General features: G+C 49.2%; 1 protein-coding gene across 1 annotated transcript in view; it reads left to right on the top strand.

Annotated features, from left to right (window-relative positions):
* The first annotated feature begins 6,629 nt into the window (after positions 1-6,629).
* Positions 6,630-12,246, top strand: part of PDGFRL (platelet derived growth factor receptor like) — an 86,201-nt gene continuing 80,584 nt past the window's right edge. Inside the window, exon 1 of the mRNA XM_029587071.1 lies at positions 6,630-6,862. Coding sequence (XP_029442931.1) covers positions 6,808-6,862 — 55 coding nt within the window. The 5' untranslated portion in view covers positions 6,630-6,807. The remainder of the gene's footprint in view (positions 6,863-12,246) is intronic.

The following is a 12,246-nucleotide window of genomic DNA, read 5'->3' as shown; positions in this document are numbered from 1 at the left end:
CACCAAAGGAATGAAGGCAGACGGGGGGCGCCCGAGCAAAAGCAGGCCAAAGCCTGAATAGACCAAGTCCAGGATGTAGGCTGAAGAGGCATCGTGAAACAAGCTTCAGGGCTGGCGGCAATCTGGAAGCAGTGGCAAGCAAGGCTGAGGTCTGATCACGGAGATAGTCAAAAGTATTCAGGCAATGCAGAGGTCTGGGTCTGGAGAGAGGCAACTGAGTAGTCAGGCAATACAGAGGTCTGGGTCTGGAGAGAGGCAACGGAGTAGTCAGGCAAAACAGAGGTCTGGGTCTGGAGAGAGGCAACGGAGTAGTCAGGTAATACAGAGGTCTGGGTCTGGAGAGAGGCAATGGAGTAGTCAGGCAAACAGAGGTCTGGGTCTGGAGAGAGGCAACGCAGTAGTCAGGCAATACAGAGGTCTGGGTCTGGAGAGAGGCAACGGAGTAGTCAGGCAAAACAGAAGTCTGGGTCTGGAGAGAGGCAACGGAGTAGTCAGGCAATACAGAGGTCTCGGTCTGGAGAGAGGCAACGGAGTAGGCAGGCAATGCAGAGGTCTGGGTCTGGAGAGAGACAGCAACGTAGTCAGGCAAAGCAGAGGTCCGGGCTTGGAGAGAGTCAACGGCGTGGTCAGGCAAAGCAGAGTTAAAGTCTATATAGGCAATCCGAGAAAAGGTGAAGAGCAGGAACGTAAGAGCAAGGAGTCAGGAACCAGGATCAGCGAGGAACAGGAACACGGGAGTGAGATGAAGCTCTCAGGAGGCAACAAGTACTTGACCAGTGAGGAGACCTGTTGCAAAGGCAAAGCTAGGGAGTGGAGCCAGGGCTTAAATACCGGAGCTCCGCTGACATCATCATCTGGGGCTGTGGCTCGGTTCCCGCTGCGGGCCCTACTTAAGCTTCAGTGATGCACGCACGCACGCCTAGGGAGGGGACCGGCACCCCTACTTAAGCTTCAGTGATGCACGCACGCACGCCTAGGGAGGGGACCGGCACCGAGAAGTAGTGTCTCTCTGCAGGCCATGCAGAAAGGCCCGACATGGAGCAGTGGAAGTGGTGGCTGGACTGGGAACACCAGGGTCTGTAAATGAGCTGGAGGCACCAGGGGTGGCCCGAGGACGGAGCTGGTGGCCTACCTCTGCCAGGGACAAGGAACCAGGTACTGGAGTTACAGCAGAGAGGTGAAGGGGCCGTGCCACTGGTCTGCCGTGGACGGCTCACATAACAGTACCCCTACTTTATGCCCCCCCTTTGGAGGTCTGGGTTTGCCCAGATGGGCTCGATGGAAATGCATGAGGAGGGTTTTGTCCAGGATGTTTTGGGCTGGTTCCCACATGTTTCCACTGGCGGTCCCTACAGCGGACGTCGAGGACTTCATGTACCTTGTAGGTCATATCAGTCTCAGCAATCAATGGAGGTGGTTCAGGAGCCTTTCATGAAGGCCAGGACAGGACCACTGGTTTTAGAAGAGATATGTGAAACATATTGTGTATTCCCAGCGTAAGTGGCAGCCGAAGCTGATATGTAACTGGTTCATGTGTCGAGTGACCGAAAAAGGTTGAATGTACCTTGGGGCGAACCTTTGAGAGGGTATCTTGAGTCGGATATACCGAGTGCTCAACCAGGCTTTCTGGCCAGGAAGGAATTCAGGGGCCGAGCATCGGTGACTGTCAGCAGATCTCTTGGCCCGGGAAGCGGCTTGACGTAAGCAAAGATTCGTCTGTTCCCATAAAGCTTTGAGGGCATCAGCTGTAGCCTGTGCAGCAGGGGAAGGTACTGATAATGGTATGGGCAATGGTGGTCGTGGTTGCTTCCCATAGACGATGGAAAATGGTGACGTGCCTATAGCAGTGGCGATATGGGAGTTGTGAGAAAACTCCGCCCAAGGAAGGAGTTCAGACCAATTGTCTTGGCGGTCATTTATGTAGGTGCGGAGAAAAGCCTTTAAAGAACGATTCATATGCTCAGCTTTTCCATTTGCTTGAGGATGGTAAGGTGTTATCAGACTGATGTTAATGCCGAATTTACGACAAAGGGCGTGCCAATGTCTAGCAACAAATTGTGGACCTCTATTAGAGTCAATGTCCTTGGATAGGCCATGTAATCTAAAGATGTGATGAAAAAATAGGCATGCCAACTCAGGCGCAGATGGTAGGCCTGATAGAGGGATGAAATGGGCCATCTTTGAAAAATGATCTATTGTTACCCATATAACGGTATGGCCCTTAGATGGAGGCAAGTTCACGATGAAATCCGTAGACAGGTGGGTCCATGGTTCCTCGGGAGCTGGAAGTGGTTGAAGCAAATCCCAGGGTTAATCGACCAGGGGTTTTTGTTGCGCATAAGTGTTACAGGATTCCACCTCAACCTGGAAGGGGTGTTACAGGCATCCACCTCAACCTGGAAGGGGTGGTTCGGGTCTGGGTGGTGAAGACAAGATCCAGCCAGGAAAGCTTCTTTGAGGTGGTGGAAGGCTGTGATGGCTTCCGGTGTCAATGCAGTCAGAGGGGCAGCCAAGGTTGAATAGTGTGGAATAAAATGCGATAATTTGAGAATCCTAAGAACCACTGGAGAACCTTAAGACCCATGGGCTGCGGCCAGTCCTGGATCCCTTTTAACTTGGCGGGGTCCATAGAAAATCCTTGTTGTGAAATAATGTACCCAAGGAAAGGCAGACTGGATTTCTCAAACACTTATCCAACTTCGTCAATAAGTGATTCTCACAAAGGCGTTGGAGGAATGGACATCAGTGCGGTGTGTAGCCAGATCTTTAGAAAAGGCAAGGATATGCCACATGCCAGGTATGCCACAACCTTGATGTACAGCAGATCTCTGAAAATTTCATTCATCATTCGTTGGAAAACTGCGAGCGCGTTACAGAGGCCGAAAGGCATCACCAGGTATTTGTAATGCCTGTCTCTGGTGTTAAAAGCTGTTTTCCAAATACCTTCAGGACGGATTTGTACCAAGTTGTACGCCCTCCATAAATCCAACTTGGTGAATATGGATGTTCCATGCAAGCGATCGAATAATTCCAAGATCAGTGGTAGAGGGTACTTGTCTTTGCAGGTAATGGAATTCAGGCCGCGGTAGTCGATACACGGCCTGAGTGACCCATCCTTTTTGGTCACGAAAAAGAATCCTGGAAATGTAGAGGAACGGACGAACCCCTTCGCGAGGTTTTCTTGAATGTACTCCGTCATGGCCTTCATCTCGGAAAGAGACAGAGGATAGGTACGCCCTCGGGGAGGCATGGTCCCAGGTAGGAAGTCTATGAGACAATCGAACCTCTGAAGAGGTGGGAGAAGGTCTGCTTTTTGCTTGGAAAATATGTCTTCGAAATCTGCACAGAGCAGGTATGCCTGAAGAAGTGGCAGCCAGAGGAACCACAGGTGGCGGTACCACTTTACATAGACAAGACTAATGGCAGGTGATACCCCATTACACCAGCTGGAGTGAACCCCAATCAAATTGGGGGGAGTGACATTGGAGCCAGAGTAGTCCTAAGACCACTGGATGGATGGATTTCTCCAGTACTAATAATTCAATCTCTTCCATGTGGAGGGCACCAGTGCATAGTTGAACTGGCTCTATGGTGAGGAATATTCAACCGGGTAGCGGTTCCCCATAAATGGAAGCAATGTACAAGGAAGTCTCCAGGGGAAGGGTCTTTATATCCAGTAGTTGAACTAGATCCTTGAGGATAAAATTACCTCCTGCTCAGGAGTCCACCAGAGCAAGAACTGGAAAGGACCGAGAGTCCCAGATCAGGGTGACTGGTACAGTCAACTAAGGGGCCAGAGATCCCAACTGAACGGGCCGGGAAGTTTCCTGGAGAGATGGGGCAGGTCTATAGATGGTGGCCAGGTGCTCCGCAATACAGAGACAGACCGGTTTGTCTCCCCCGGAGGCGCTGTTCCGGGGTCAGCCGCCCACGGCCCAGCTGCATGGACTCTTCCGTCTGGGCCACAATAGGGACCCTACGGAGGCAGGGCTGGTGGTAGTTGGCGAACGGGATCGAACCCGAGAGGGCTTCTTGGGCATTTGACTCTCCCAGTGACACTCTTGGAGACGATGATCAATTTGGCCCATCAAGCTATAAGGTCCATAAGAGAGGAAGGGAGCTCCCGTGCTGCCAGCTTATCCCTCAGCTGTGGGGATAGTCCATCCAGGTAGATAGCTCGTAGGCAGTCTTCCTGCCACGCAAGCTCAGAAGCCAAAGTCCAAAATTCAATAGTATAGTCAAAAATATTTCTTTGACCTTGACGAAGGTGTAACAAACTAGTGCTTGCCACGGCATGCCGCCCTGGATCATCAAAGGTCCGTTGAAACACGGCCACAAACCGAGACAATTTCCTTAGGAGGGAGTCCGATTGCTCCCACAGGGGAAAAGTCCAGGCCAGCGCCTTCCCTTCAAGATGAGACAAGATAACGGTGACCTTGGTTAATTCATCCTGGAAGACAGAGGGCTGCAGAGCGAACGGCATATAGCATTGGTTTATGAATCCTCTGCAGAGCTTGGAGTCACCACTGAAGCGAGGGGGTGCAAGTAGAACCAACAAGGCTCTAGGCATAGAAGGAGACGGCTGTGGATGAGAAGGAGCCGGTACTGGAACAGGATTGCTGGTGAGGGCATCAAGCCGGGCGTGGAGACGCTCAATGGAGGAGGCCAGTGCCTCAAGAAACTGCTGCTGTTCTTGCACTTTGGATGCCAGACCAGGAATGGCCTGGAGAGCACACGCCTCTGCTGAGTCCATAGCCTTTGCAACCTATTGCACCGGAGGTGGACCTTTGTGCCGAGGTGGGGTTGATGCAACCTGTAGGTAGGGACCTACGGGTCCCCACCATTGGCAGGCGGAGTGGGCTGATGAATAGAGGCCAGCTGGCGCTTCACAAATACCAGCTCTCATTCCCCACAGGTTGAGCCTTTGGGTGCCGGGGCCAGCTGGACTTAGGTGGGCCTCTGTATGTCGTTGTCAATGAGGAGATCAAGGTCAGCCCGGTGACAGCAGGAGGAAGATGGTACAGTCTTGTACTGGACGAGGTAGTGTCCTAGAGACTCAGGCACCAAAGGAATGAAGGCAGACAGGGGGTGCCTGAGTAAAAGCAGGCTGAAGCCTGAATAGACCAAGTCCAGGATGTAGGATGAAGAGGCATCGTGAAACAAGCTTGAGTCAGGGCTGGCGGCAATCTGGAAGCACTGGCAAGCAAGGCTGAGGTCTGATCACAGAGATAGTCAAAGGTAGTGAGGCAATGCAGAAGTATGGGTCTGGAGAGAGGCAATGGAGTAGTCAGGCAATGCAGAGGTACGGGCCTGGAGAGAGGCAACAGAGTAGTCAGGCAATGCAGAGTTCTAGGTCTGGAGAGAGTCAGCAACGGCATGGTCAGGCAAAGCAGAGTAAAAGTCTATATAGGCAATCCAAGGAAAGGTAAAGAGCAGGAATGTAGGAGCAAGGAGTCAGGAACCAGGATCAGCGAGGAACAGGAACACGGGAGTGAGACGAAGCTCTCAGGAGGCAACAAGTATTCGACCAGCGAGACCTGTTGCAAAGGCAAAGCTAGGGAGCAGAACCCGGGCTTAAGTACCAGTGCTCTGCTGACGTCATCATCCAAGGCTGCGGCTCGGTTCCCGCTGCGGGCCCTACTTAAGCTTCAGTAATGTGCGCACGCCTAGGGAGGGGCTCGGCGCCGAGTAGCAGCATCTCTCCTTGGGCCACGCGGAGAGGCCCGACATGGAGCAGTTGAAGTGGTGGCTGGACCAGGAACACCAGGGTCTGTAGCGGAGCCGGAGGTACCAGGGGTGGCCCGAGGATGGAGCTGGCGGCCTACTGCCGCCAGGGATGAGGAACCAGGTACTGGAGTTACAGCAGAGAAGAGAGGGGGCCATGCCGCAAGTCTGCCGCGGACGGCACGCGTAACAGAGACTACTTAGAAATTCTATGTCAGGTGCACTCTAAGGCATTATTTATCAATAAGAGTACAACTAGTAGATCTCAGACATGTATGCATACTGCTCACATGTTAATCTTGGGCCCCCTCCCCAAAAAAAAAAAATCAGTTCTGGCTACACCACTGGTGTAGAGTGGAGGAATGTACCACTTATGTTACAGCATGTCCCCTTCCCTCACAGAGGCTGCTGTACTAGTTTGTTCCTGTGTCACAGTCAGGCAGGCTGGATTCAGGTATCCCCCCAACAGGAGCAGTACAGAAGATGTTTTGCCCATGGAGTTATGTAAGGAATCAGATATTAAGATTTTCAGGAAAAGCTTTGCTTTTTAATAATGCATTTTAATCTGTTGTTACAATTCTGTTTTATTACTGTTTTGTTATATGATTATGTTTGTGTATATTTTATTGTATCCTGCACTGGACATGTTAGAAGCTGCGGGTTATTAAAAACGGTTAAATGAATAAATAAATATACAAGTGGTGTCTCATGGCATGGATTATGAAGATCGCTCTTATTGGTCATGTGACATTCCATTGGTGACATATTTAGGTTTTGATGGGACATTTTTCCTATGCAGCCAGCAGAGAGCAGACAAGTATCACTAGCTTCAGAGATGTTATTTTTTTTTTCCTTTGAGTACTTTTCCAGTTTTCCCTGAAACTTGATCCTGCAGCAGCTTCTTTTCATTCCTTGGAAAATATGAAACAGCAGCCTGCATTCCTTGCAGCCTCACTCTGTGGCATCCTTTCCTAAGAGCAGGCTGACATATATTTTTTTTAAATCACTGTTTTTACTTTTTTAGACACTGTTGAGAGTCAGGGTCTATAGTTACAGGGCTCGAGCCCCCTGCTCCCTTCTGCCATGAAGCTCTGGTTCATTTTCTGCCTGCTCCTGCTCCATGAAGCTCTTCAAGATGGTGAGTTACTTCATGAGCTGTCAATAGCAGCAGGGCAAGGAACACCTGGGATCTGTGTGCTCCTTAATAAGACCAGTGCTGGACTAATGTGCCCAACGGTCTGTTGTTCTAGGAGAATCCTATGCGCAAATTAAAAACGGAATAAAATCAAGGCAAAAAAACCCATTTTAAGCACACTAAAATTGTCAACACAACGCATACTTGATGTATAATAGAACAAAGTTCTTTTTATCATAACATGAAGTTCCTGCGTTGTACTTTAAAAGAATACACTATTGTGTTTGTATAGAAAGGGGGACATATTTGCTGAGCACACTTACATTCTGCTAGTTACTGTAAGCTTTTACTAGTGCCTGGTATCCAGATTAGTGGAATCATTGGCTTCTCTATATTCCCTAAACACTGACATGCAGCTAAGGTCATTACGAATGGAAGAGGATTCTGACCATTTATTTGTCATTACTAAAATAGGATTATCAATATTCTAAATTTCAAGCATGAGAGCATTGTTTCTTATTTAAAATTACCTTTAGAAAATAAATCTGCCAGAACAAAAGCAGTTTTATATGGAGTGAGTGTTGTGGTAACTATAATTGTGCCAGCTAAAGTATTCTATGCTAAGCTGAGCTGAAAGCAGTACTCAGCATATGGAAGATGCCATTAATGGCTCGCTGAAGTTTTTCACTAATTGGCTTGTGTTCTCAGGGGGGTAATGTCTCCACATGGGGTTGTTTTGTGCACGCCACAAAGGTATCGGAGATAAATTCAACGCTCAGTTGAAAATCAGCAAGAAAAGAGAGCATGAAAATAATTCAAGTAGTCCTTACTGGTGTTGTAGCACAAATTATTTAACTTTATTAGAATGCTGGAACTCCATAAATTTTCAATTATAAAGGTCCACTTGGAGTGAGCTCCTTAAAAAAGAAATAGAACATGCTGTAAATCAGCTTGTCTGAATTGCACTCTATGGTCCCTCCCGTGGCAGCTCGTGGGGCGAAATATGGTGATCGTGTTGAGGGACATCACTTTGTTTCAAGTGGACCCTTTTAATTGAAAACCAAATATTTGAGAAAAGAAATGATATTGATAGTGGCCTGAAGACCATATTTAGGGTTCACAGAATTAGGATTCAGAATAGACCAATGGTTGGCAAACTTATGGACCTGATAGCTGCATTGTGGTCTGGTCCAGGTGGGGGGTCAATGAGGATCTGCAAGAGAGGAGGTCCTTTTCAGAGATTCAACCATGACATCACTTCCAGCACATCGGCCAGAAGTGATATATTCTCACCACCACAGCCCACTTGGAAACCTCCCACGGGCTGGATGTGATCTGTGGGCTAGAGTTTGCCCACATCTGACATAAACAATCCCTTAATAACCTCACCTTTTCCCTCGGACTAATAAAAGCATCCATTCTGTTGTTTGGACAACCATGGGTCATCCCATAGTAGGCCTCACTCACCCCAAATGCTGCTCCTGGGATGCTGCCGACGCCACCACATACCACCATGCCAGTTGACTCCACCCTTCTCTTAGCTAAGCACGCATGCAACCTGCCAGCTGATATAGGCCACGCAGCAGGGAGGAGCTTGTAGCATTGCCTGATGGCATCACCGCTCCTGGGCCTCCTTGCAATCATCTGATGCCTCAGCAACAGTTCCCTCTGCCATGTCTAACTGCCTGTGGTGCATGTTGCTCTTATAGCTATTCCCATTCCTGCCTGCCTGGTTCCAGTCCAGGCTGTTTTGTTCCTGCCTGCCTTGTTCCAGCCCTGTCTTGTCTCTGTTCCAGTCCTGCCCCTGCCTGCCATGTTCCAGTCCAGCTCTGCCTTGCTCCTGCCCTTCTTCATGTTTCCCTGTCCTCCCCTAGCCTAGTTCTTTTCCTCCCTGCCTTCCTTCTCTGACTGCCTTTTGGATCTCAGTGCTTGGACATTGTTGCCTGATCTCCGCCTGCCCTGACCTTTTACCTGGATACCGACACTGTCTGACCTCCACCTGCCCTGACCTTTTGCCTGGATACCAACGCTGCCTGATCTCCACCTGCCCTGTCCTTGGCCAGGTTACTGACTCCATCTCTCTGCTCTCCTCGGGACCCTCACCTGATGACCTCAGAACCCAAGGGCTCAATCTGTAGGGGAAGAGGTTGGTACAAGTGAAGCCTAGCTTCTGTCCCAGTCCGAGCGAGTCTGCCTACTGTCAGGGGGGCTCAGTTGGTTTGCTAGCCAGGCAGCCAATTCCACCACAGACTGAAGGGCTCACACTCTGTGACACATTCACTAACAAGCCTTTTAGTCACTTGTCACTGCTTTCCAACTCAAAAACAGTTAGTCCTGCTTCTGAGCTGGAGTACTGCTGCAGTTATAGATTGTCCATTCAATTCAGTGGGACCTAAGCTGACACCATAAAACACCTGTCTACCTCGAGGAGAAAGGGTAATGCCTCCTAATTTTTTCCTCTGTGCCAGACACAGCTGTAGCAACCTTTTAGTGTACACGGCATAGGCCACTAGCAGAAGGACGCACTGCTGGACAGTAATGGTCCTTTCAGCTGGAAAGAGACTATGCAGGTGGGCAGGCAGAGAGGGGCGTTTGTTTTGCGTCTGCCCACTTGGGTGAAAGGAGACCGTGGAGGTGGGTAGGAAGAAAGAAGACTGGTCTTGCATTGATCCACATGGGTGTAAGGAGGCATGTGCTGTGCTGTTGATGGGAGGCCTGTTAGACTGGTGGGACCTGGCCTGGGGTTGGTGGGAGAAAGGGAAAAATCACTAGGGTCAAGCTTTGCTATGGGAAAGGAGAGAAGGATAGAGAGTGCTAGGTCCAACTCTGTGAGGAGGGGAGAAGGGGAAGAGAGCTGGGGTTCAGCCTGGGGAGGTGGGAAGGAGAAGAGGGTTGTTTGGATTAAACCTGGGTAGGGGGAATGGAGGGTGTTGTGTTCATGCCTCTTCTCGCCCCTTGCTCCACCCTCTCTACCTCGGTGGCGACTTCCTCCGGGTTTGAAGGACAGCTTGCGGCCACGGCAGCTCCCTGCCACACTTCTCCAGCATCCCTGGGCTGGCTTGAAGCTACGAATCTGTCATGTTCCTGATGACGTAAGGGCGCGCGCTCCAGACTTTGTACCACCAAGGGCGCGAACCTTGGGGGTGTCCCCCCGTAGTGATGTCATCCATTAGCACTTTAAAAGGACTTTGTTTGCTACCCTCTAAGCAAGGACTCGAATCTACTTCTGGGTTACAATTCGCCAAGCTACTCTGCTTTCTTTCTTACCAGAAGTACCCACTCCACGGGGGCTCCGCTCTCTCTTCTTGATTTCAGATTGCTAGAACACTCGGAAGACTCCCTTCCATCCAAGACGTTATCGCAGGTATGGAGATCAAGAGTTACATTGGCAAGATTGCAGATAGGAACCGGTACTCGCTCCACGAGGGCCCATGTTCCTAGAATCCTTTACAGACTCTCTTCTACTCTAGAAGCCATTTCATATACAGCAATTGTGAGTTCATATTACAGACTGTTTGTGGGAACCAGTGCTCGCCTACAGCTCCTGTTCCTGAATGTACTGAAGACTCTCTGTGGCATAGAGACCATTGCAGACATCTACATAAGAACATAAGAAAATGCCATACTGGGTCAGACCAAGGGTCCATCAAGCCCAGCATCCTGTTTCCAACAGTGGCCAATCCAGGCCATAAGAACCTGGCAAGTACCCAAAAACTAAGTCTATTCCATGTAACCATTGCTAATGGCAGTGGCTATTCTCTAAGTGAACTTAATAGCAGGTAATGGACTTCTCCTCCAAGAACTTATCCAATCCTTTTTTAAACACAGCTATACTAACTGCACTAACCACATCCTCTGGCAACAAATTCCAGAGTTTAATTGTGTGTTGAGTAAAAAAGAACTTTCTCCGATTAGTTTTAAATGTGCCCCATGCTAACTTCATGGAGTGCTCCCTAGTCTTTCTACTATCCGAAAGAGTAAATAACTGATTCACATCTACCCGTTCTAGATCTCTCATGATTTTAAACACCTCTATCATATCCCCCCTCAGCTGTCTCTTCTCCAAGCTGAAAAGTCCTAACCTCTTTAGTTTTTCCTCATAGGAGAGCTGTTCCATTCCCCTTATCATTTTGGTAGCCCTTCTACTAATGCCCTTTAAAATCGAATGTTTTTCTCAGTCTCAAAAAGTACTTATTCAGAATAGTTGATGGTACTTTTGGTAATCTACTATTGTGAGTGTACCATCTTGTATCCAGTATACCCTGTCTATTCACTACTTCTAGTCTCTCTCTACAGCTCAGCGACCCAGAGATTATATTCCAGTATCAGAAGGACTTCAGCCTTGCCGAACACAGCGACTCACTACTGCCACCCCTGGTGGTCCAGCTTCCAGTCTAATAAAGAACTATTGTGCTTATCTCATATTCTAGCCTAGCCGGTGGTTCCTCTCAGGATCTCCTCCTGGGGGCACTGTCATCCACCATCGGCCCAGGGATTCACCATTTCCTAAGTGGTCATTCCTTACACTACTATCACTCTGTGGGAGCCAATCACTACAGACCTTTGGCTCCGCCTAGACAGTATTATAAACTTTGGAGGAGCAGCACTGAACAGAGGGACATTGGTTCTGAGGTACAGCCTGAGGGAAGGGGAGAAGGGGAGAATGCTTGAATCCAGCCTGGGGGGGGGGGGGGGGGCGGAGGGCAGGGAGAAGCAAAGGGAGTGAATGCTCCTGCAGTTTCATCCTGGGAGAGAGCAGGGAGAGAATGTTAGGGGGTAAAGCCTGGGGGAGAGTAGAAGGGAGAAATCCCGGGGTTTGTCTATGTGAGGGTGGGCTGGAAGGGAGAAAGTGCTGGGGTTCATCCTGGAGAGGTTAGGCTAAGAGGGAAAAAAAGTGTTGACCAGAACTCGGAAAGTTCCTGGGTATGCTTCTTTGGTTTTCCAGTCCAGTTTTTGTCTGCATGTTTCTATTTCTAATCTGTGGTTCCTCATTCTGTCAGGCCGATACAGTAAAGCGCAGCCGCAATTACCCCGTTTCTAACCCGCTGTGTACTCACAATTTTGCCGTGTAAGTCTAACCCGCGATTCACTATCTGTTTTTACCGATCCTTACCGCTTCTTTAACTTGACGCGTATCCCTTTCTGCCCGCGGCATGTATATGTATGTAAACGATCCAATTAGCTATTCCCTCCCATACAGTAAAGTGCGCCCCGACTATCACCTTTTTAGCCTGCTATCTTGCCGCGTCTTTAACCTACTAATTTACCACCTACCCTGACCCTTGCGTTAGTGTGGTTCACTGGTTGCTCAGCATATTCAATTTAAAGCTTTAACCTTAGTATTTAATTTGTAATTGTTCACTGTATCAGACTATGGAATTATTCTC

This window comes from Rhinatrema bivittatum, chromosome 1 (assembly GCF_901001135.1).
Source record: "Rhinatrema bivittatum chromosome 1, aRhiBiv1.1, whole genome shotgun sequence".
Classification (NCBI taxonomy): domain Eukaryota; kingdom Metazoa; phylum Chordata; class Amphibia; order Gymnophiona; family Rhinatrematidae; genus Rhinatrema; species Rhinatrema bivittatum.
The sequence above is the reverse complement of the archived record's forward strand: the minus strand, read 5'-3'. Positions and strand labels throughout refer to the sequence as shown.